Here is a 25,212-nt window from a genome sequence, read left to right as displayed (position 1 = left end):
CCCCAGGGCCGGCGGCGGTGGGTGTGCCCGGGAAGGCGGCGTTCCCCAGCGTCCTCAGATGTGTGTGCCCTTGTCTCGCACGCCTTGTGTGTCCGCACCCTTTTGTGGCACGGCGCGGTGGCTGTGGGTGTGGATGTTTATGTGCGTGCACAAGCCTCGTCTGTGTGCCTCCCTCCACGAGAGCCTCCAGTGCGGCGCGCGTGCGTGTGGGGCAGGACACGGCCTGTGGCTTTCAGCTCTGTGTGAGTCTATTTCTGGGTTTGTGAGCCTTTGTTTGTCTCTATGTGAGAAAGTGAGGGCAATAGGCGAAGTATTTCCGAAAAAGGGACATGGATCGGGCTCAGGAGAACAGGAAGAGAAAATGTGAGGAACGGACCAGAGTCGGGGTGGGTGGGTAGGTGGAAAGAATGAGGCAAGCAGGGCCTGATGGCCTTGCAGTGGGGGTGGGGACCTGGGAGCATCTGGGAGCGGGGGCCAACCTCAAGACCCCCAAAGAAAGCACGGGTGTGGGGTGGGGAGATAAGGGAGCCCCAGAAAAGGCCGGTGTGAAGGGAGCTGGCAGTCCCTGGAGTGGAGCGAGGACAGTAAGGAGGAGGGGCGAATCCTGCGATCCCCGTACTGGGAGCCGGGGCCAGGTCTGTGCTCCCAAAGCCACGCCCTTCTCTCCTCCTCTGGAGGAGGAGCCCAGTGAGCTTCAGGGCAACAGCGGGTCAAGTTTATGGCCTCGACGGGTCCACACTGTCAGAAGCCAGGTGAGGGAGGGGTAATGTCTCCAAGAGTTTGTTGGAACACTTATTTGAAGTTGGGCCCTGAAGACCCAGTATTGCCTTGGGGTGCGGCCTTGACCCTTGACCCTTCAGAATGCCTTCAGAGGGCAGGAGAAAGTACAGAGGGAGTGTTCTGCTGAGAGTGTTTCCCGCCTGCAGCCTGATTTTCCTTGGGCCCTGGTTGTGCTCCTGGCTGCCACTGCCCATTCAGGCACTCAGTGTCGATCTGAAAGGACAGAGAGGGCATCTGGTTCAGGATGCCAACACCTGTACCCCTGGACCTAGAAGACTGGGCCCTGGTGGGGTGGCTGCAGGGGCTGCCTCCATCAGCCACAGACCAGGAAGGGGACCTCAGTGGGGGGTGATCCCCTGCCTGTCTGCTCACCTCCTGCTCCCACTTGTTCCCATTTCTGAGGCTCTCCTTCTGCTGTCCTCTGCCCGTAGAGCCTCCACTTGCCCTCTGCCTGTCCCATCACACCCACCGACAAAGCCCAGCTCTGGCCCTGCCTCCTCCCAGAAGCCTTCCCTGGCCCCACTCTTGTGCACAGATCTTTTTCTCCAAATACCCAACCACATCTACCCTGGCCATGAACTGGTACTGGACTGATGTCCGATGTGCCCTGTACTTCATGTGTTAGGCTTGGTTGTGGCCCCTGAGGTCAGAGTCTCGTCTTGGTTCCACTTTCCCTCCATTCCTGGGCACAGCGGTTCAACAACACCAAAAGTCTAAGGATGCCCGCAAAGCTCAAAAGGCCAGTCGGCAGAGCTAGTACTCTGCCATTTACCTGAAGGCGTGAGTCCCACAGCTCCCACTGGGGCTTCTAGTAGGAGCGTGGGAAGCCATGGGCCATGGAGGTTCTGGAAGTGGGGGTAGACACCTATAGGTTTTGTGGAAAGCTTAGTGTTCTCAACTTTTGCAGCGACCTTATGGGAAAGAAGACAGCAGAGGACCTGGACTGGGACCCCAGCTGGGGCAGTTGGGAAGACATGGAAGGGCAACAGGGGGGACACCCAGCTTTTGTGAGGGGGTTGCGAAATTCTGGGTTGATCCTGATGGTGGAGGAGGTTTCCTGAGGTGACCACACCAAGAAGAGTGTGGATACCAATCCCAAGGAACAGGGAGGTATTAGTCAGATCCCTAGATAAGCCTGCTCCTGGCCACCCACTGTCAGGTATTCTTGTGCTGCACAGACAACAGATACATTGCATGTACACACCCCTAAACACACACCACCAGGCCTACACACTGAAGCAAGCACCAGAGGGACAAGGCGCCACATAGCTTTGCACACAGGCACACCCTGGCCACCTCCACGTCCCACGCACAGAGGCCCTATTCACAAGGCACCCGCCAGCAGACAAGTTTGCTTGCTGCTTTTGCAAGGGCGGTCCTGGGTGTGTGAACACCGTACACAGGGAGCCTTCCCACCAGAACGCAGCGGTGGCACCAGGGGCTCCAGGCCAGGGCTCCCTTCTCACAAAGGCCACGGTCCCCAACAGCTCAGCTCCACCAGGGTACTGGACAGTGCTATGCTGCCCACGGCTCCTGACGGACGGGAAAAGGGGACTAGGAGAGAGCCCGACTCCTTCCAGCCGGACAGGGCGCTGGCCGCACGGGGGCAGGCAGTGCGCGTGTCCCGGGTGGGGACGGCCGCGCGGCGGCCCGGAGCCGGAGTCCCCCCTGCCGTCCCCCCATCTCTTCTTCCCTCGCAGAAGCACGACCAGCACCAAATGGCAAAGCGCCGCTCCCCGCTCAGGGAGAGATGCGCCGCGGCCTGCGGGACAGCTCGGCCGCTCGCCCCCCACCGCGCCGGAGCGAGCGGGCGGCGGCGGGTGCGCTGGGGGCCCAGCCGCCGGCCCGCGCCGCCTGCCCTCCGCCCGCGCCGGTCCCGGACCCGGGCATGCGCGCTGCGGCCTCCCTCCCGGTGAAGGTCAGCCCAGGGCCCAGCTGCAGGACTCCACGGCGGCGGCCAGGGGAGGCGGAGGAGGGAGGAGGGATGCAGGGAAGAGACTTAACTCCTTCCCTGCGGGAAGACGGCCACCAAGGCCGGGCGAGCGGAGTCCCGCCCTCCCGCCTACTGTGGAGGTCCCACTAGGGGACTCGACTGGGGGGGGACTGAGGAGAGGGCGGGGAGGGGGAATGGGAGTAGGGAGGCTGGAAGAAGAGAAGGGAAGCTGGCAGGGAAGAGGGAGGAAGGGAGGGGGAGGAACAAAGGAAACAAGACTGGAGCGAGAAAGGACAGCTTGGGAGAGACCCCTGTACCCTGTCCGCTTTCCCTATGATCCAGCAATAAAGCTTTCCTTAGAGGAACAAAATTACCCTCACGGATTAGGCCGCGCGCGCGCGCGCGCGCGCGCGCGTGTGTGTGTGTGTGTGTGTGTGTGTGTGTGTGTAAAGAGACCACCTGGAGCTCTCAAAGACCCCTGAATTCTGTGATCTGGCCCATCCTTAAGCCTACCTCCCACCATCTCCTCTGTCACAAACACCCCACCCTCTTCGTGGGCATGCAGGGGGACCCAGAGTTGGAATTACCTTCCTTCCCTCCCTACCTGTCCTAAGTCTCAGGCCCCCAGGGAACTCTGGCTAGACCTTGGAGCCAGGCTCAGTCCTCAGAGATGGGGGAGGGGCCTCTGCACCCCAACCTCACCAGCAGACAGGGTGTTTGGAAGATCAGTCTAGGGGTATCGCAGTCCTCCTGCAGACTGCCCTTCCCTGTACCTCCCTGCCTGTGTCAACGTTTCTGTCCCAGGAAACCTCTGCTACTCTGAAGGGGGCTGTCTCTCGGTGTGACTTTGCCTTTCTATGTTAGTTTTACACAACCGTACAAACGCTGGTGTGTGCGTGTGCACACAAACAAATATGATAGAAAGAAGCAAAAAAAAAAAAAAAAAAAACAACAAGGCGAAAAGAGCACAATGAAATAGCTGTGTGACCTTGGGCGAGTGGCTGTTATCTCCCTGCCTCCTCAGAAGTGAAAGGAGGGGTTTGGCCACAAGATTCCCAGGGCCCTTCCTGCTCTGAAATTCAGAGACTCCATGGGACTGTAAGGGACCAAGGCAGACAGGCGCTAAGGACGGGAGGGAAATGAGGGAGCAGGGAGACGAGCCTCCACGGCAAGTGGGTGCTGCCAGCAGGTGCAGTGTGGGCCCAGCTCTCAGCCCCTCCTGAGCGAGGTCCTCAGGGACACCCCACTCCCTCCCTCCTGTCCTCAGAGTCACTCTCTGCTTCTTGCCACACAGCTCGGTGGAGCCCTCACCACCATCGTGGGCCCCATCATCAGGGAAAGACCTTACCGTGGGGTCCCCGGGTTCCTGCGTGGTGGGCAGGTGCATGATAAAGGTTAGCTGAGTGAACAGTCGTCCTTTCTCCCTTTGCCTGCGTGGGTTTGCTCAGTCTAATGGGATGCTCCTTGACACCCCTCCCACCCCACACACTGCACACACAATGAACTGCAAACACCGGGGAGCGGAGCTGCTGGTCGCAGGAGTAGTGCAGAGCGGCCTCTGGGGCTCTGAGCATCCCGCTGGCCCAGAGGGAAGGCACATTTTGGATTCACAGCCAGTTTTCTTTCATTCCCCTCCCAGCCACCATTAATTAGGTGGTCTTCTTGAAGCAGGTCACGCCCAACAGCTTACGGCGCTATACAAAAAAAAAAAAAAAAAAAAAGCTACCCAGCCCGGCTTCCAGGCTAAGGATGTGGGGGATTTCTCTGGGGTCCTCAGGGACACTATAATGCCCCCACGCCCAGGCATGGCTCTGCCTGGTGGTGGCAGGACCATACCCAGGGACAAAAAGGTTGGTGGAGGAAGGGATATGTCACAGAGTCACCCTCACGCCCCACCCATCTCCCTCTACATCAACACCTGGCAGGCCGGCTAGAGTCAGGGACTCTGATGTGGCTGAAACCCAGGGCCAAAACAAGGGGGAAGCATGGCCTCGGGACGTGCAGGGCTATTGAAAGGTCACCCCACAGAAAGCTCTCCTGTTCCTCTGAGAGTTTAGGACTCAACTCAGGCTCTCCTGGCCTCCTGGGTGAGGAGCTTAGGAAGCCCACAAGCCCCCACAAGATCCCCTTTCCCCTTCTGAAGCCCTCCTTCTCCCTGGGGTCCTGCGGTATTCTGAGTGCTTACGGCTCCAAGGGAGTTACCCACACACGCCCCAGGCTTCCTGCCTCTTGATCTGTCTATAGAAGCTGGCTTAGTCCTTACTGCATTGGCTACTGAGGAGCTGAGGACCCAGATTTGGGAGGTGGCCTGGCAGTTTTATGGCCTAGGGGTCTGCTTGTGCCCAGTTCTATGTCTGACAATGTTACTTCCTCCCTGGGGGAATGTCTGTCATCATCTGTGAACTGAGGGTGCTGCTGCTTCATCAGACCTCTGGGAATGCTGGAAAGGTGCAGAGTGCTGTCCCCCATCACAAGCCCCAGAGCCCAGGTCCTGGCTCTTCCACACTCCCTGGGCTGGGAGCCCCTCAGCTGTCCTTCCAGTTGTCTGCACCCCAGCCTGGCTGGAGCTCCAGGTCTCCCCTCTCCTCTGCACCTCACTGACCAGCATCAGGGCCATCTTCCTGATGGCCTAATGTCTGCCCCTCTCCTCAGGAAGCTTCTGAGGACTTTTGAGGCAGAACTGGCCTCAGCTACCAATTTGATCAGGCACTCAGAGAGAGCTGTGAGCTCTCTGAGCCAGCCACTCTGTTCCGTGGCTGGAGGTGTCACCAAGGGCAAAAAACTGAATAGAGAAAAATATTCATCTTCATTTCCTTAAAAAGTGTTTGGGGGAAGAATGAACCCTAACAGCAGTAGGCAGTGGATGTATGAGTCAGACACCCAGGGACATAGCTGGTGGACCTGGCTTTCTGACCTGGGGCTCCCTCGCCTGCCCTGAGCCCACCAGTCAGCCTCGCCTTGTCACCGTTCTGCCTCCAGGACCCAAATTCAATCTTATGACGCCCTTTATCCCCAGACTGCCTGTGGCTCCCACATGCTGCACCCCCAGAAGGTCTTATGCACCCTGCTTCTGCTTCATCTCCCACCAACCCTTGAAACCCTTCCGCCTCTTCCACTATCATGGACTGAATTTCCAATCTGCTCCAGCTCTTCTGCGAGCACCCCCTTTGTCTTCTCATAGCAGAAGCAGGCTCCCCCAAGGGCCTGCTTCCCCTGGAACTCTCCAGGCGGGAGCTGTTTTTCCAGGTCTCCTCACCGCTGGCTTCAGGATGGGGTGGGTGTCCTCCTTGCCCTTCACTCCTGTTTCCAAGCCCCTGGCTTTGCATCTCACCCCATATAGGGAGCCTTTGTTTCCAGAGGGGTCTTGTCTGGCTCCTGTCAACCCACTACCTCCTCGGCCACTTGTCTCCCAGTGATCCTCCCCTCTCCCTCAACCCCATCCTTCTAGTGTCATCTCTCCACAACTGCAGTGGCTGCAGCCCCCCAGTTTCAGTCCCATGCACCCTTCTCTCTGACCCCCACCTCCTTTCTTTCCAGCTTACTCTGTCCAGCTCCCTGCTACCCAAAGCGGTGGCTCTGGGAAACTTCTGGCCATTCTGATGATCTGTGCCACTCACGGCAGCCCCTCCTTCCTCTCTCACATGTCTTCTCTTTCCTTTCTTTCCCTGCCCACTCTTTCTGTCTGTGCTGGGGATGGGACCTGGGCATCACAGTGGCTAGGCAAGTGCAAGACCACTGATCTATGACCCCAGCCCCTCTTTTTTATGGTAACATATACATAACATAAAATTTGCTATTTTAACCTCCCTGGTAGATACCCTCAACCCTCTTCCTTAGAGCTAAATCCAGCTTCACCTGTTCCTCCCTGCACCAGAAGGAGCCCGGGGAGGATGTACAATGACCCTGATGGTCTACGAGCCTCCCTGGCCTGGCACTGCCCAGCACACCCTCTCCTCCCTCGGCCTGTGCGCAGGACCAGTTCTCATCTCCTGCTTCAGCCGCCACCCTGCCCCCAACTCCCATCTGATGCTCTTGCTGTCCACTTTGCTGGGGAAATGGAAGCTTCCAAATAACTTGCAGAGACTCTCACCCACATCCTCCTGTTCCCGCAGACGGGTCACCTGTGCTTCAGCCCAAAGCTGGCCACCCTGCGATGTGGGAGCCCCCGTCCCTCTCAGGCCAGAGACACTGCTCCAGCGGACCCTCATCATGGCAGCATCAGCTCCCATCCCTGGACGCTTCTCGCCAGCATGCGCGGGGTCGTCATTCCTCAGCCCAGGCCCGTCTCACGCCTTTTATCTTACAGGTTGTCGTCCTGTTGCAACGAACCTTCTCAAAGACTTTCTGCACGGGCTGACTTCACCACCCTCCCAACCCCAATCCCATCAGGTGCACACCTCGTAGGTCAGGCCACCACTGAGGCACCAGCTACCTCTGCGTTGTCAAATGCCACCACTGACTCCCAGGACTCATCTTGCTTAAGTAACAGCAGCATTCGACACAGGGGATCCCTCTCTCCTCGCAGGAACTCTCCTTCCCCTTCTCGACTCTCCTCTGCCTCTGAGACTCCCCCTTCCCAGGCTCCTCAGCTGTCCAGCTCTTCTTCTTCTTCCCTCTCAACATGGGGCACCCTGGGGGCATCCTCAGGAGACATCATCCATCATCCAGTCCCACGACTTTTGGTACCACCTTCATGTTGACGGCGACTCCTCGGGTTTCCTGCAGCCCAGGCCCCTCTCCAGCCCTGAGACGAATACCCAATTGTCCACGCAGCATTTCCCCCAGATCTTTAATGGATCGCTCAAACTTGAGCCTGTACTTTCCCTCCTTCCAGTCGCTCAGGATCATCCAGAATCCTGTCTTTCTCTGCTTCTGCATCTAATCTGAAGGCAAGGTCTGAATGGCCCACTTCCAAACCTGTTTCCAACACCTATTCTCAACATGGCAACCAGAGTAGTCCTCTAAACAGAGGCTGGAGGCTTCAAACTGCATTCCCGTGTCTGTGCACCTGTACTGGAAAACGGGCGAAATGATGAAAACTGCTGTTCCCTTGAAGGCTCTGCTTATCTGCTGTGTCCCTAATTGTGCAGCTTTATGATGTCAAGGAGTACAAAGTTGTCACTCATTGATAAATAAACCACAGGTCGGTTCAGAGAACAACTACAGGCCATGGCGATGCACACCGTGCGCCTGGCTGCTCGGGAGGCTTTGAGCCCAGGAGTTCAAACCGGCCTGGGCAATATCGTGAGATCCTGTCTCAAAACAAACAAATAAAGAGGGACACACAAGACATCGCTCTGGGCTTGCACTCTCCTGGGGCTCCCCATCTGATTCCAGGTGAGGTCCCGAAGGTCCCCAACCCCAGCTCCCTGAACTCTTCTTGTCCCCTGTCCCTCCTGTCCCTCTTCCTTGTGCCCCAGGCTCCCTCCTCCTTGAGGCTCTTTGGAAATGTGAGGTTCTGGCCTTCCTTACTCTCCAGCTTGCGTTCCCTCTGTCCGGGGCGCTCTCCCTCCACGACCTGCACGGCTCTCACTTGCCAACAGTCTTTGTTCAAATGTCTTCTGCACAACCCGGTATTAACAATGGCAGTGCCTGCGCCCTCCACACGCCTTCTCCCTCGGCCCAGTTTTCTCACACAGCGCTGTGGCCTTCCACAGTCTGGACAGTCTGCTGTTCGTTATGTTCATGTTTAACTTCTCTCCTCTCGCATTAGAGTAGAAGCTCCAAAAAGGCAGGGATTTTTATCTGTCGTGTTTGCTAATAACTCCCAAGTATCTGCCACCAGGAGAGGCTCCGATAAATCAAAAGGGTAGTAGGTGAAGGAGCGTACTGAGTCCCTTCAGGGTTTCCAGCATGCTTCCAAGTGCTGGACAATGTCACAATCTGAGTCTAGGTTATCACTGGAATAATACCCTGATCTTGGATTTGTGTAGACCTTGTTGAAAGCACACACTGACCTGTCTAATCCTGTAGATGCACTCCCAGGGGCATGGTAGGAGTCCCATTCTAGAGATAAGGACAATGATGCTCTAAGGAGCCATGTGACATGCCTAAAGTCACTTTGCTCTTGCAGGGTGCAGCTGGGATTGCAAATCGGGCCTCCTGACCTCAAGGTCCTTGAGTTTCCTCTTTCACCCCCAGCCCCTCCCTGGTGCGCCCTTGCAGAAGGCATGTCTGCTGGAAAGAATGACAGAGACACACATCCACACCCTCCACCTCTCCTAGACATCTCTTTCTTTCTCCCTTCCTTCCTTGTGGCACTGGAACTTGACCTAGGGACACTCTATCACTGAGTTTTACCCCAAGTCCTTTTTATTTATATATTTTGAGACTGCATCTCACTAAATTGTTGAGGCTGACTCAAACTTGCAATCCTCCTGACTCAGTCTCCTAAGTCACTGAGATCATAGGCATGCACCACCACGCCTGGCCAAGCACTTCCCATTTAAAGAAGGAAATCAAAGTCCCCAGAAACCTTTACTTTGAAGTTGAATTACCCTCAATTTTCTCTTAAAATATACCTCAAAAAATCTCAAGTGGACTGTTTCAAACATTGGGAATACAAATTCTAGAAACATACCTCCCCATCCTCCACTTAGCCACCTTGGTCTGCTGTTCTTCAGGGGCTTGTGTTCCCGAGGACACTCCACCTTGCCCTGCCTTCCTGGTACCACTTGGCGGCCATAGGTCTAGAGAGCTCAGAGGATGCACCTTGGCCCTGAAGAAGGGTCAGAGAGGTGACAAGAATGGTAACAGGCTCTCTGTGCAAATCTGACCACAAGATTGTCTGGGTGATCTGGTGAAAGCATGTGAGGTTGAGGCAGTGGGCCTATGAGGCTTGTCCATGACTAGGGACCGATCACCATCGAGGCTGGGCTCAGCAGCCCCCAGGGCCCCACACAGCACACCTGTAAGTCAGCAGTAGTGCTTTTTCCTCCCAGACTCAAAAGCTTAGGTAGTGGCCAAGGAGCATCATACGGACCCCTGTGGGTGAGCGGTGGGGCTGACGGGTAGGGGCTGTCCTCAGCGTCTGGACCTGTTGGTGCACCGCCTCTGGTTCCTGCGACTCTGCAACTAAGGCTAGCCAGCGCTCCCCTCCCTCTCCTTGCTCCCCTGTATGATCAGCAGGAGGGAGGTGGCAGGTGGGGAGGCCGGGCTCTTGCCTTTGCCACTCTAACCTGGTAATCCAGTGTGGCTCAGGCCAGGACTTGGTCACTGGCCTGTCCATTGCTCCATTTCTTCTGGAGTTCTGGCCTCCCCAGGCTTTGACCCGTGGCCCCCCATCCAGTGTCCGCAGGTTGCATGGTACAGTGGTTCTTAGCCCAGGCTCCAGGAGACAGTGTCTCAACTCGGAGCTGTTGGCATTTTGAGCAGGGTGTTTAGTGTGCTCTCTCCCAGTGAGCTACACCCCCAGTCTGAGATGATTTGCTATCAAATGTTGTACACTTCCAGGCACAGTGGTGTGTGCCTGTCATCCCAGTAGCTCAGGAGGCTGAGGCAGGAGTATTATAAGTTCAAAGCCAGTCTCAGCAACTTAACAAAGCCTTGAGTGACTTAGTGAGACTCTGCCTCAAAATAAAAAACAAAATGAACTGGGGATGTGGCTCAGTGGTTAAGCACCAGATTCAATCCCCAGTACAAAACCAAAACAAAAAAACACAAATCTTATATACTGTCTTGTATACTGTGTGGTGTTAGGAGCATCCCGGCCTCTACCCAGTGTAACCAACACAGTACTCCAGACACAGTCCCTGGTCTCTGGAGGGTGGAACTGCCTCCCGGGTTGAGAGCCCCAGCTCTAGAGTCAGGTCCTCTTGGGCTCAATCCCTGCTCAGACACTGGGTGGCCCTAACCTCATACACATTTTTCAACCCATCTGGTCCTCCCTCCCCATCTGCAAAACAGGCTCACAGTGGCTCTGAGCTGGCGAGAGCAGAGCTCAGCACAGCATCCGGCTGGGCTCACCTAACCAACACCCTATCAGTCTCTTGACAACACTGCTGGATTCCCAGCAGGTCACTGACCTGCACTGTCCCCAGGTCCAGGCTTGGCTGATCCTGATGCCCACTGGCCCCACTAGAGGCTAGAGGAGCCAAGGAGCCCTCCAAGCCCTTCAGTTGTGGGGTACACATGAGGGGTCGACCATGGCCCAAGAAACCAGCCATGTGATCACTCAGAGCGACTGACCATGGTGGGCTCCTGGATCCCCTGGGAGTCTGAGTTCTTCCCGACAAGTTTCCTGGCAGAGAACAGCCAAGGGCTGTGCCAGTGTGCAGGGCAGGCCACCACATGGGGAGCCTGTGGCCCTACACTTGGTAGGGGCTGTGCCAAGGCTGCGGGGAAGGAGCAGGACACTCAGGAGTCATCACGGCATGAACTGCCTGGACTAAAACCCAGAAGAACCCCACGAGGCCGCTTGTCAGGCCCAGAGCAGCTGAGGTCTGGGAAGTGGGGCAGAGGGATCTGAAGGAAAGGAGGCCTCCAGCGTACCACGCGGCCTCCTGCACACAGGGAATGCGTGCTGGGAGAAGGGCGGCCATTCCGGGCCAGGACTAGCTCTGCCCACCTTGGGACCTGAGAGGATGAGGTGGATGGAGGGCTTTGTGCTGGGGGTGTGCAGGGCACCCTCAGGGGTAGGAGCAAGGTGGCCCCGGAACTATTTCAGAACAGCGCACCTGAGTAGAGCCCGAGCCAATGACAAGGAGAGGCCCGCTGGGCAGGGTGCACACAGGTGGGACAGGGTATGGTGATCTGGAGGCCTTACTGCCTTGGGCACCTACTGAAGGCCAGGGAGAGTCACCCCAAGAGATGCTTGGTGAGAGTCATGACTGGCGGGACAGGCAGGACAAAACTAGCACCAAGGACAGCTGACACGCACTACTTGCACTGTGCTCCATGTTCAAAGTCCTTGATGGACTCAGCTCAGTTAATGTGAACCCTCTGACAGGTGAACACAACCACTTCACGGGCGGGGACACTGAGGTCCACAGAGGCAGAATGACCTGCCCGAGGCCAGTGGGCTGCAGCCCATCTCCAGTCTGCCTGGCCCTACTGTGGGTAGGCGGTGGGAGGAAGTGGGGGTGCTGCAGACACTCCTGCTGGATGAGTTTATTTATTTACTTATTAAAAATTATTTTTTCTGGCACCAGGGATTGAACTCAGGGGCACTCGACCACTGAGCCACATCCCTGGCCCTATTTTGTATTTATTTAGAGACAGGGTCTCACTGAGTTGCCTAAGGTCCTCGCTTTTTCGCTGAGGCTGGCTTTGAACTTGCCATCCTCCTGCCTCAGCCTCCCGAGCAGCTGGGATGACAGGTGTGGGCCACCACGCCCGGCTGTTTATTATTTTTAATTAAAAAAAAAAAAAAAAGACCAAGTGGGTTGTGAGGTTTCCAATCGAGGCTGAGGCTGTAACTACAGCTTCAAACTTGAGAGGGGGACAAGAGAGGCAGGTTGTCCCCATGTCCATACAGACCCCGCCTCCCTCGCCAGTGGCCTCTGCCTCATCCCACGCATGCACACGCACCCTGCAGTCCTGCGTCTGCCTGGGTTCTGCCTGTGGGAGTGCCTTCCAGTCCTCCTGCCACTCGCCACTCAGCTGCCGGCCTGACCCCAGCATGTGCCAGGGGCTCTGGCTTCCATGCTGGGCTGCTGAGTTACTGACCTCCTCCCTTGCTGGCCCTCACCCACTCCTAGGCAGGCCTGCTGACTCCACCTCTGAACGGCCCCTCGTCCCTGCCTCTCCCCTGCCACCACACTGGGCCAGGTCACCACCCCCTCTCTTCTGGACCCACCTCTTCTTTTATGTTATTATATGTTTATCTCTTTCTTTTTATGTTTATGTGGTGCTGAGGATTGAACCCAGTGCCTCACACGTGCTAGGCAAGTGCTCTACCACTGAGCTATGGCCCAGCCCCTGGACCCACCTCTTTCATTCTGTTCTCTCTCCAATTGTTGCCCACCTTGCAGCCAGAATGATCTTTTTAAAAAAAATCAAACTAGGACCACAGTACATGCTTGCTTAAGATCTGACAGTGATTTTCACTGCAAAGACAGAACCTAAATTCCTTGCCAGGGCCCACAGGGCTGGACCTGCCCTGTGGATGTCCTCAGCCATACCAGTCTCCACCAAGACCTCAAACTTACTGAGTTCCTGCCACCTCAGGACCTTTGCATATGCCATTTCCTTGACCTGGCATGATCAGCTCTTTGGGTCTAAGGTTGGGTTCCCAAAGGCAGAACTTAGTCCACGGAGAGGAGTTGATGTCAGTTCCTACCTTGGGAAGATGCCCCCAGCAGCTTTCGGCACAGGCAGGGGATGTGGCACACCTGAGCTGCCCATCCTAGAGCACAGGGTGCATGCAGAGTTCCTGAGGAAGAGCCTGAGGCTGGCTCGAGCCTGGGTGTGCAACGGCATGACTCCCAGGGCAGACAGGCCAGGGGCCCCGTGGGCTGCCTCTTCCCCGGAAAAGGAGTCTGGATGCTCTGGGAGCTGCCCTGTGCTTCTGGTGAGGCAGCATCAGTGGCCAGGGCTGAGCTGGGCTGAACTGTTGTAGGCACAGGGTGGGGGCTGGCTGGGCAGGAGCACCGACTGTCCAGGTGACCGCGGGCACAGGAGGCTGAGGCCTCCCTCTGTCTCTGCATGTGGGAGACCAGGAGCTAGTGAGAAGCCAGCATCCCAGCAGCCCCCGCCCATGGGCCGAGGGACTCTACTGTCACCCATGGTGGGTGAGGCCAAGGATCTGAGCTGTCACATCCCTGAAGTTCCAGCCACCCTGAGCTCGTCCTCTCCCCTCCCACAAGACGCTTCCGGGTACTGAAGGCAGCTATCAGAGTCCCCGTATGGGTTGCATTATGCTCCCCCAAAGTCTGTATGGGAGTCCTAACCCCCAGAACTTCAGAGTGTGGCCTTATTTGGACAGAGGGTCCTTGGAGAGGAAATCCAGTAAAGCAAGGAAGTACGGTGGGCCCCTGATCCAATGGGACTGGTGTGCTGACATAAAGGGCAGGCAGGAGAGGCGACAGGCAGAGAGAGAAGACAGCCCCCACCAGCCAGAGAGGCCCAGGACCATCTGCGGCTTGAACTGTCCACTCTGTGGTACTGGGGATCAAACGCAGGGCCTCACGCACACCAGGCTAGCATGCTTCCACTAAGCTGCGTGCTGTCCCAGTCTGTGGTACTTTGCTACAGCAATCCTGGTGAAATAATTCACCCCACTACTGCCCTTCGCTCTTCCTGCGGTGGTCTTCATGGGACTGCTGAACAGCCATTCTCCATGCCGGCCCCGCCTCAGAACGGCCTTGTTCTCCTGGAGCATGGTTGAAAGTGAGTCCTCGGAACCACGTGCTCTGTCTGCACAGTGTGGCAGAACCTGGGGCCAGACTGAGCTGGAGTCTTCATTCCACAACCTACCAACAGGAGGACCCAAGTGCCAAGTCACATTAACCTCGCTGAGCCTCAGTCTCTTCACCTTTAAAATGGGCACACCATCACCTGACTTCTCTTGCTGGGTTAATGTGGATAGCAAAACAGTGCTGAGATGTTGCATGTGAATGTTCTCATTAGGTCACGAGCACCGACGAAAGCCACTGTCACCTTGGCTATATCATGCCTGTTGGCCACCCCTCTACCTCTGAGTCTTCACTTTTCTTCTTCGATGTACCCACAACACACTTGCCTTTTTAGATTTAGAAGCAGACACTTATACTTATTGCTGTAACTGGTCATCTCAGAAGAATGAGCCCAGCATTCTGGCGGGTCGAGAGCTTCGGAACCTCAGGTCTGTGCATTCTTTCCTGCTGTGCACCTTCCGTGACCATCGATCCTCATCCGAGTCTCTCCTGGATGTCTTAAAAAAGGACAAGCAGCAGGACAAAGCCTCTCTCCAGACTAACGGACACACTTTGTGCTTTGTCTTCCATTCTCAGCAAATGTACTTGAGTGTAGTAACATCTGGCCAGTGGCTTGCTACAGTGCCAGGTCAGTAACTTAACGTCAGCCCTGGGGGGAGGCCTTATGCCACAACTCAGGCAGATGACACAATCAGAACTGTGCAGTCCTCCCACTGCCCACCCAGAGCCACTTGTTAAGCAGATACCAGCAGGTCACTGCATCTGTGTCGACATATCACACCCCGAAGACACTGAGATGTTCAGCTGGACACGAGCATCTTGCAGGAGCTTGGCCTGCAAGACAGTCCAGTCGTGCACTGTTTAACGTGGTTCTCCTAACACCCCAGATATCAGCACATCCACTTCAAGGACAGGGACAAAAGGCCTAGCACGTTCTCTAATGATTGAGCCAGAGCTGGGTGCCCACTGAAGGTGAGTGGGGCTTAGACTCCCATTTTCTTTTTTCTTTTCCTTTTTTTGTGTTGCTGGGGATTGAACCCAGGGCCTTGTGCTTGCAAGGAAAGCACTCTACCAGCTGAGTTATATCCCTAGCCCTAGACCCCCATTTTCTGATCATGAGGTCAAAGTCCCTTCCAGGTCATGGTTCTCCTGCTGGCCTGGCTGTACAAGGGTCCTCCCTGGAGACAGAGGCAGAGAGGTTGAGGGGGGCTCCACGCAGCCCCTGGCCCTTGCGATGCAGTCCATCCCTGAGGACTGATGGGCCACACCTCTCCAGATGGCCCACTGATCTGTTCTTGAGGGCGGAACCTCAGGCTCTGGACTAGGCTCTGCTTTTTGTTTACATTGTTGAAAGAGGCCACCTAAAGTGGCTGCAGCTGTTCATGCAGTTTCTCAAGCTGGGCCCTCTGACGCCTGGGGTCCTTGGGTTCTTGATGAGAAATGCTGACTTGGGTTCTGGGCTGAGGGACAGAAGAGATGGCAAGTGACAGGTGATGGTGAGAAGATCAGGCGTGTGACACCAGTGGGAGGGGCAGATAGGACTGGCTTTGCTTCAGTTGTGTCTTTAAACACTTTAATTAGGCACCAACCTCAAAACCTGGGAGATTTCATGTGGGGAAAAAACCTCCAGATTTCCAGAATATATTTAAAAATCAGAATGCTGATAATCCAAGCCCTAGTATTACACTTGGAGACAATCAGGTGGGGCTGAGGGAGGGCTGTCCCTTTTGGAGGAGCTGTCTTTTCAAGGGACATGGTCCCAGTTTACCACATTCCCTTCCCATTCCCTATTGTAGGAGTTGAAAATTCGAATGCTCCCAGGGGCCCAGTAATCCATGTAAAAGTGGGGGACGGATTCGTGTAAGGTGTTAACTAGCTCCGACCTTGACCTGAGGGCTGGGCAGAGGAAGGGCTGGGGCAGGGCCTTACACAGGGGGCCATTCTGCCCCTGCCAGGCCAGCAGGCTTGGTAGGCACGGGCCTCTGAGGGCCCAATGTGGTAGAGGCACCCCAGTTGGAGCTATTGGCACAGTCCTGGGGAAGCTACTTAACTTCTCTGTGCCTAGTGTCCTCATCTTAGAAGGGATAGTGCCTATAACCTCACAGGGCCATGGAGAGGATAAACTCAACCAGGCAAATACTGAGTGCAGTTCTTACAGCTCGCCATGAGCCCTCGGTGGCCATCAGCTGCTCCTCTGCCCAGCCTGCCTGGTTCTTCTGCTGCGTGTGGGTGACTCTGTGCCGTTGCTTTAGAATCTGAGGTGCTGCTGAGGAAGCGGGGTGAGGTCTGGGGCACCATCATTTTCTTCTGGACTAAGAGACTTGGGTAAAATGGGGGTGGGGTGGTAGTCCAGGGTGGGGGGGTGAGAGGGGAAACTGAGCCAAGAAAAGGCGCCATTACCAGATGCCTCCTGCTGGGGGGTGCGGAATGGGAGCCTACAGACCTCAAGCTGAAGCTCTGCCCCTCCTACTCAGGCTCCCACCTGGCCAGAGCCTCCCCACCACCTGCGGGCACACCTCCAAGCCCACCCGCTGGGGCCCCTCCTGTGGATGCAGCTGCTGAAGCCAGTCTAACCTGCTCAGGGCTCACCCACAGTCACCCCGAAGGACAAGGGCACTCTCCTGGGCTTTGCTAACTCGTCTTTTTTTTCCAATGGAATACTTCACTCATGGGCTGGGGACATGGCCCAGGGGTAGAGTGCTTGCCTGGCGTGCATGAGGCCCTGGTTCCCTCCCTAGCAAGGGAAACAAACACAACTTTACTAAAGCCAAAGAAGGCGGGCCTCTCAAGTATGCAGATGGCATAAGCTGGGTGGGAGCAGCCGGATGAAAAGTGGGGCTAAAACGAATTTAACTCTGCATCCGAGTTCAGACATACAGGACAAGAGGGGATTCTCAGCCGGTGGCCAGTGGTGCAATTTGGGCAGTGTGAATAGAGACCTGGTACCAAGGGAGACCTGCTCCAGGGCCCAGAGGACACCTACTGCAGGAGTCATGCTGAGCACATTTTAACCCAAGTGGTGACTGGGCGACCTGGGTATTCCTCGCGTGTGTGGCCTTCTGCAGAGGGGGCAGTGCTCAGGTCGCTGAGTTCTTCTAGAAAGGCCTGTGTCCCATGTTGCAGACAGGACACTTGGCCTGACTGGCATGGGGTGGTGTTCACCTAACAGACCCACAGGTAGTGAGCTGCCTGCAGGCCTTTAGGAAAGAATGTGCGAAGGGGTGGGGTTCAATGTCTCGGGAGGAGGTAGCCCAGAGAACTGCCTCCAAGTGCTGGAGGGTGGTCAGGTGGCTTGGTGCAGGAAGGGTCTACTGTCTGTGACTCCCAAGGTCCAGACCATAGCAACACCTGAAGAGGGAAGAAGCTGGAATATGGAGAGCCTGCCCCCAGGGGAACCGCAGGAGGGACACCTGCGTGTGTGAGTCCTGAGCTCCTGCATGGAGTAGCTCCAGTGGATGCCCTCAGGTAGAGGTGTGAGGTGGGAGGCCAGCAGTACTAGGGCACTGGAGTCACTGCCAAAGCCACCTCGACCTCCTACCCCCACCTCATTTGTCCATTGGTTGCTTCCAGAAACTTTTCCTTTCCATACAGAAAAGTATGCATGCTAGGCATGCACTCCACCGCTGAGCAGCCTGGAGTTTTCTTCTGAAGAAGGAGACCTGGGTAGGATAAGGATGGCGGCAACGTGGGGGCTTGGGGGGAAACTGAGGCAAGGCATTGCTGATGAAAGCACAGCGCAACCCATGCCTTTAAGGAGCACTACAATTAAATACTCACATACATCCTACAAGACATTCAAAAGTGGGACTTCATCCCTAATCAGGGGTGGGACAAAGTTGGGAGGAAGGGATACCAATGGACTGCAATTAGACAGGCAAAGGGAGCCAGGAAGGGTGTTGGGAGGCAGAAAGAACATTCAGGAAGGGCCTGAGCGAGGGCAGCTGCTGGAAGCCAAAAGGGACCAGGTTTGCTCCGGGAAGCCCGTCCTGCCTACCCGGTGGGGGTCAGGCATGGGTTCCCAGTTAGATGGCTATCTCGGTGGTCTGGCAGAAGACAAGAGTGGCATGGTCTGGGGGAGGTGACTTGGGAAGGAGGAAATGGACGGAGTGGGGACATACATGGGAAGTAAAACCCAGCGGAGGGAAGTGGCCATTGTCCCCAGGAAGGGATGAGGACTTGAGCATCAACTCACTGTCAGCTGTGTGGCTGGCTCCACCCCCACTGCTGAGGGGATCCTGCCCCTTGTCTTCCAGAGTCCACAAGGAAACTTCTACTGTATTCTCCAGAAGAGAAGACCCTGGAATAACCCTCTGCCCCTCTCTGAACCTTTCTTCCTCATGGGAAAGGCTTGGCCTGATGAGGTGGGAAGGGTCTGTCACTTGGGGGACATGTCCCTTTCTTGGGGTGGGCAAACTAAGGGGCTGAAATCAGGGCTATTTCCCTGGGGCCAGCCCTTCTCTCGGGGAGTCTGCCCAGTATGGACCATCCGCTCCTGTTCCTGTGCCCCAGGGAAGCAAGCCAGGAAGGCACAGAGCCTGCCTTCACATGCGGGCCTCAGGGCCATGCCTCTGCTTCAGTCCAGGTTCCCCTCTTAAGGTACCCCTCACCCTCGCCTAGCTCCCAGGAGGCTCAGCACCTAAAGCGTAGGGACCATCATCCCTCAAACTCACCTGCTGCGCACACGTGCTGACAGAGTTCTTTATTTTCTACAGTTATCCTTTCAGCTGGAAGAATGTGACTCTTTACTGATTTTCAACTGTAGATAAGCCTTCCTGCTACCCAATATTTATTGGAAACGCTGTTGTAAATATTAACACAGGGAGTACTTCCTGAAGGAGGCAAGCACTCCTCTAGTTGCTCTCGATTTTTTCTTTGGATTCAGCGGGGTCCACTATATTTATATGGTTGGAGAGTATCGTGCCAGTCCTTGCCTTAGCCCTAGGAAACTTCTGGAACATTGTTGAGGATGCTGCTTAACTTTGTTGCACTGTGTCCTCTTTATGTCATCCCAGAGGAGACAGGAGCAGAAAACCACAGTGATTTGAACAAGTGGTTTGGTTTTTATCTTAAGAACAGGGTGAATCGTGGTAGCAGGGGTCTCAGGACCTCCGGGTTTACATTTTGTGCAGTAACCTCACCCTTAGCCACCACATGTGTCCCTACCCCACCTTCCCTCTGTCCCCATTCGCCCACTATATGTGCAAACCACTGACTCAAACCCTTTCTGGAGCGAGAAGATGCACCGTCTCCCCTCCCCTCCCTCAGCGCACTGTTCCTCACTCCAGGCCCCAGAATGTTCTTCAGTCTGGAAAAATGGTTCGCATGGGAGATGGTCCAAGTTTGTAAATTCCATCCAGTAAAGGCATGTGTGGGGAACACGCTCACGAGGCACATTCTCAAATTCCCTGGAAATAAGTTTAGGTCACAAAGAAACTGGTTTCACAGCCCAGGAAGCAAACCAAGAGTGTGTGTAATCCCAAATGGCGGCCCAGCTGAAGTGGGCCACAACCCTCTCAGACGGTCTCTTACAAATAACCAAGGGTTCCCGCACTCCTTGCCATAAGCGACACTAGGGGACAACAGCCACAGCCCCCACAAGATGTCCCCCACTCACTGGAGACTTTCAGTGGCCTCAGGCAGGCCCCTCTGTGGCAGCAATTCCAGAGGGTTCAGAATTTAGCCAGAGCCCAGGGTCCTTCGCCCATCCACCTCGCTGGTAGGCTCAGCCTCCTCCCAGTGCGGCCTCCAGTGACACCTCCAGCTCATTACCTCTGCCAATTAACACTCACTAACAAGGAGCGCTCACTTGCAGTCACACTGTGGGCGCGCTTGGGGCACGGCAGCCTCCAGCTGCTGCACACCTGTGCCACGCACGCCCACTGTCTAGACACTGGCCCGGCAGCGGGGTCTTGTCACCAGCATCCAAATGCCCAAGCACGTGCCCGGGCCACCAAGAATTCCACACTGAATGAAAGCCGATTTTATGTTAATGTGACACTCCCCTTGTGCCTTGCTCTCACTGCCTCATCCTTCTGGGAACTGGGGCTTGTGACTCCCCTGGAGTCATCCCATGACCAGGGGCCACCAGGAGGTACCCCTGCTCCCGACTCCAGTCCTCTTCCGTCTCTTCTCCACGCTCCATCCCTTCAGTGAGATCACCTCCTTCCATCGAGGGCCTGAACAGCCCTGGGCACACCTACTGGGATGGGTCCTTATAGGGTCAACTCAGGCTACCTCCAAGAGGCTGCCCTTTCCGAGGACTTGCTACATGGGGGGCTAGCTCCTGTACACCTCCCAGGGACCTCAGCAGCCTCCCAGCCTCTTCCTTCTCCGTTCAACATGGCTTCCACCCTCAGACACCCCAGAACTTGAAGTCCCATGATTTAGGAAGAGCTTACTGAATTCAACTGTCACTCCTTTTCTTAGGAATCTACACTTAAAATCCAACCACTGCAGACTAAAGAACAGATCTGCGCTTCTGCTAAGGTGCCGACAAGTTGTAGGGAGCTGGGACTTCAGTTTTGGACCTGACTTTCCTGTGGGCAGTGGCCTGGGGCTTTGGGTGTGGACAGGGCGTCCCTGCATTGTACTTGTTTCTGCACCATGTGACTGGCTCACTGCCACCCTATGTGACTCTAATCCCCCAGGGCCAGGAAAGCCAGGCTTCCCCAGTAGCCACAGCCCAGCACCTTTTGCCTTGGTCCAAGGCCCGTCTGGAGGCTGGAGGGGAGAGCGTGCAGGAGCAGCCAACAGGAGAGTGGCCTCCTTTGTCCCCTTCCGAGGAGGAAGAGGTTGAGAGAGGCCTCATTCTGTCCACCCCTTGCCCGACAGCACCAGCAACCCCACCAGCCCAGTCTTCTGAGAATCACTTCAAACTGAACCTGTTTAGGGCTCTCCTGGTGTCCCCTCCTCAGTGTGTGGTCTGTTCCATCTGGGCACCTTCTGCCTGGTTGCCTGTCCACCCTCTCGCTGGGCTGGAAGCATCCAGCTCATTGGCAGGTGGGGCTGGCCAGAGTGACAGGTGGGCCTTATAGCCAGACCCCAGCTTCAGAGTTGACTCTAACCTCTTCCCAGGGTGGCAGGTGGCTTTTCTGTCCCAAGTTTGTGCATCCCTCTGGAGGGGGCTGATATGGGACTAGCCAGGCGGTCCTGCCCACTCTCTGGAGAGGAGGCTCAGGAGGGTCCAATCCATAAGCAATGGCCTGAGGGAACACTGCTGAGGCCCACCTGGTGGCAGGGCAGAGCCACCACTACCCCTTTCATCAGAACAAGCGCCTGCTGGGGCCCTGCCAAAGTTTGCACTGCATTTCCGAGGTAGCTTTCTGAGCCCAAATTGTGCCAGGTGTTCAGCTTCCTCTATCTAGCAGAGCGTACACGAATGTGTGTACATGTATGTGTCCACTTGCACGTGTGCATGAGATGTCTGTGCCCAAGCGAGGGGAGAGATGGTGTCTCTGGGTGTCTGGGCAGGGAGGATGGCCGAAGAAGCCAGAGCCCCAGACCCTTTCACATGAGCCAAACTCTGCTTCAAACTAGTGTGTCCCTGGCTCAGAGTGGCTTTGAGAGGCAGGACCCAGGGACACCAGAAGGTGAGGGGGACACTCACAAGAGGTAGTGCAGGGATGGAGGAGCGGCAGAAATGACAGATGTCAGCAGGGTCAGAGAGGGCTCCAGCCTCGGGAAGGGTGAGGAGAGGCACTGCGCAGGGCATTCAGGAGTCCAGCAGGGGCAGACATGCGAGGGACCACGTGACGAGGCCAGGGCAAGAGCTGGCAGACTAAGATCGTGGGAACCCCTGCGCCTGGCTGGAGGGGAAGAAGAGCCTACCTGTACCACGGTGGGTGGGTGCTGAAGGCCTGGAGTCATAGATGGCAGGGTCCTGCAACTGGGTGAGTCATCCAGTGCCCCCTCGGTGCCTGGGCCCAGAGCCCGCCTCGCCTGCAGCACCAAGGGCCATTCTGAGGAGGATCTGAAAGGAGAGGGCAGTGGGTGGGGCGGGCTGGACCTTGAATCCCCAGGCAGATTCAAAAGGGCCTCAGGAGACTGATGAGAAGGCCAAACTCCCAGAATAGGAGTCTGAGGAAGAAGACAGGAAATTGTATAGGAAGGAACCAGGACTAGGGGACAGCAAGGATCAGTCAGGTTGAATGGCCCAAGGAAGAGCATGGGGTGGGCACAGCATGTGCCAGATGCAGATGGAGATGGGCCCAAAGGTCCTGCAGGAAGAGAACTCAGATACAGGAGCTGAGACTCCAGGCAGCTCCAGGCCCCGCAGGGGAAGGCGGTTTGGGGGCATGGACGTAGTAGAGGGAGCGCTGGGCTTTGAGGTGAAGGAGGCTGACCAGTGGGGATGGTAACCAGCACCAGGGGATTCCCAGGGCAGTGGACAGGAGATCAGCCTGTTCCTAACAGAAGCCCATCCAGGGCCCCCTGTGTGTGGCCTCCTGGTTTTGTCTGGGACCTACCCACTAGCATCCCTCGTGCCTGGAAGAGCAGGAAGGTCTAGGGCTGGGGCCAGACCCAACTTCTGTACTGAAGTCCCTGGCCAGGGAGAACACGGTGCTGTGGGGATGGGGGTGCGTGAGGGGTGGGGCAGGCTTCAGAGTGGTTGGGGTCCATGTAGAATGTGGACATAGATGGCGTTGGCCACGTCTCCACTAAGGCTCCACTGTGGTCAGGGCGAGGAGGAAGGAGAGTGAGGAGGGAGGAAGCTGAGAGGGTGGGACGGGTGAGGGTGGGAAGGTGTGTGGCAGCCAGCTGCTGGAGCTGGCATAAGAGGAGGAGAGTAGGGGAAGGGTCGCAAGTCCGGGGCTGGGGGTGCCCTGCAGGAAGGCAGGGGACAGAGGGACAAGTGAATGGGGGAGGTGTCCAGGGAGAAGGATGCCAACTGGAAGCTGGGAAAGTGCCAGAGGGGCAAGAAGGTGCTAGGTAGGGGAGATGCCAGCAAAGGGGGAGGACGGGGTGCCAGCAGGGGAAGGTGCTAGGTAGGAAGGAGGGAGAGGATGCCAGACGGCAGGGGTAGGAGAAAGAGGATGCCAGGAGGCGCAGGTCGGGAAAGTGCGAGGCAGGAGGGAGGTGCCAGACAGGGGGAGGAGGGAAGGTGCCAGGCAGGACAGTGCCAGGCAGAGGGAGGAAGGCAAGTGCAGGTGGAGGGATGGAGGGGAGGGTGCCAAGCAAGGAGGGAGGAGGAGGCTGAGGAGGTGTCAGAGGGGACTGGGTGGAGGGCTGCCAGTCAGGCAAGAGGCACCAGGGGGCAGGAGGAAGAGGCACTAGGTTTGGGGGCTGAGGAGTCAGGAGTGGGGACAGACACGAGGAAAGGAGAAGGGGAGGAAGGTGCCAGAAAGGGAGAGGGAGATGCCAGGTAGGGATGAGGGGATGTGCCAGGTAAGGGGAGTGTGCCAGGAAAGGTATGAGGAGGGGATGCCAGTCAGGGGACAGAGGGAATGCCAGGCAGAGGGGAGGGAAGAGATGCCAGACGGGAGGGAGAAGGGGGACATGCCAAGCAGAGGGAGGAGGGATGCCAGGCAGGGGAGGAGGGATGCCAGGCAGCGGGAGGAGGGATGCCAGGCAGGGGAGGAGGGATGCCAGGCAGGGGAGGAGGGATGCCAGGCAGTGGGAGGAGGGATGCCAGGCAGGGGAGGAGGGATGCCCGGCAGCCAGGCAGGGGGAGGAGGAGGATGCCAACAGAGGCGAGGCGGGTACTGCCAGCAGGGAAGGCGGGGGCGCTGGCGCAGCGCGGCCGGGCGGCGTCTTCGCCCAGGGCCTGGGGGCCGCGCGGCGCGGGTCGCTCACCTGCTCCCCGGGGACCCCGGCCCGGAGCGCGGTCGCCCGCTCCCCGCTCGGCGCTCGGCTCGGCCCGGCGCCTGCGCCGCTGCAGCCCGGAGCGGGGGAGGCGCAGGGAGCGTCTGCAAAGATCGAGGAGCTTAATAATGAGTTAGGGATCGGAGCAGGAAGCGTCGCCCCATCCGCCCGTCTGTGTGGTCGTCATCTCAGAGTCAGGCGGTGGCCCTTGCCAGACCCAGATAGGTGGTGATCTTCAGCCGGTTCGCGGACATGTCTTAGGTCTGCACATGCACCTGCGTACCCTCGATTTACAGCCAGAGCATCCCAAGTGGCTGCGCTCCTTACCCACGCTACCCTCCCCCAGGGGCACAAGCGCCAGCACACACACACACACACACACACACACACACACACACACACACACACAGGTTCAGTCAGAGCATCCTACTGGCCACACACGGTACCTACACCAGGGCCCCCTACACACTCACATCACACACAGGCATGTAGGCACACAGGTGTGCACACATGCACAGACCCACAGAGTATCCTATGTGACTGTGCACATTACCCACAATACAGTCCCCGCAGCTCACAGACACACACACACGTGCACACATACAGGTACACATACACAGATTCACAGAGCACCCTAATTGCTGCAGAGGTTACCTGCACCAGGACTTCCCCCGCCCACACACACATACACAGTGGCCACACTCCCAATGCACACTTTGGAGGTGGGCTTTGCTTCCGGTCCAGCTTCAGGGTCAGGTCTCACTAAAAACACCCCTCTGTTTTTTTATGCACTTAACACTTTGGTCCTCATCACAACTGGCCCTTCCTGCAAATACTCGCACATTCGTGCTATAACTGTGATATAACTGTCTCTGAAGGGACTGGAGACCGAGGGAAGTCCTTTGCCAACTGCAGCAAGATGAGCTCAGCTGTGATCGCCTGTGGGCTCTTCCCAGAGCCCTGTCTCAAACTTCTGACCCCACAGCACAGTGTCCAGCACACACTGCAGCTCAGCTACTAGCTGCTGAACTTTTCTATCCCTCCTTTTTTCTTGGTTGTTATGTTTTATTTTTTATTTTTTGTACCAGAGATTGAACCTAAGGGCACTCAACCACTGAACCACATCCCCAACTCTTTTTAAAAAATTTTTATTTAAGACAGGGTTCCACTAAGTTGGTTAGGGTCTCACTAAGTTACCAAAGCTGATTTTGAACTTGTGATCCTCCTGCCTCAGCCTCCGGAGCTGCTGGGATCATAGGTGTGTGCCACAGTGCCTGGTTATTATCTTAATTTTTCAGTCGTGATAAAATACACATAAAATTTACCATCTTAACCATTTTTAAG

The 25,212-nt window shown here is 56.4% G+C and overlaps 1 protein-coding gene across 2 annotated transcripts in view; it reads right to left on the bottom strand.

The window, feature by feature from the left end:
* Positions 1-24,003, bottom strand: part of SMARCD3 (SWI/SNF related BAF chromatin remodeling complex subunit D3) — a 33,814-nt gene extending 9,811 nt beyond the window's left edge. Inside the window, exons 1-2 of one of the 2 annotated variants that reach the window (XM_079152215.1) lie at positions 23,860-24,003; positions 21,895-22,036 (exon numbers count right to left, since the gene is read on the bottom strand). In XM_079152215.1, the coding sequence (XP_079008341.1) occupies positions 21,895-21,933 (39 nt within the window). In that variant the 5' untranslated portion in view covers positions 21,934-22,036; positions 23,860-24,003. The remainder of the gene's footprint in view (positions 1-21,894; positions 22,037-23,859) is intronic. The other variant, XM_079152216.1, reaches the window with a different exon arrangement.
* Positions 24,004-25,212: the final 1,209 nt, after the last annotated feature.

Source organism: Sciurus vulgaris, assembly GCF_902686455.1.
Source record: "Sciurus vulgaris genome assembly, chromosome: 8".
In the NCBI taxonomy this organism is placed as follows: domain Eukaryota; kingdom Metazoa; phylum Chordata; class Mammalia; order Rodentia; family Sciuridae; genus Sciurus; species Sciurus vulgaris.
Note: the sequence above shows the minus strand (reverse complement) of the source record. Positions and strands in the feature narration are given on the sequence as shown.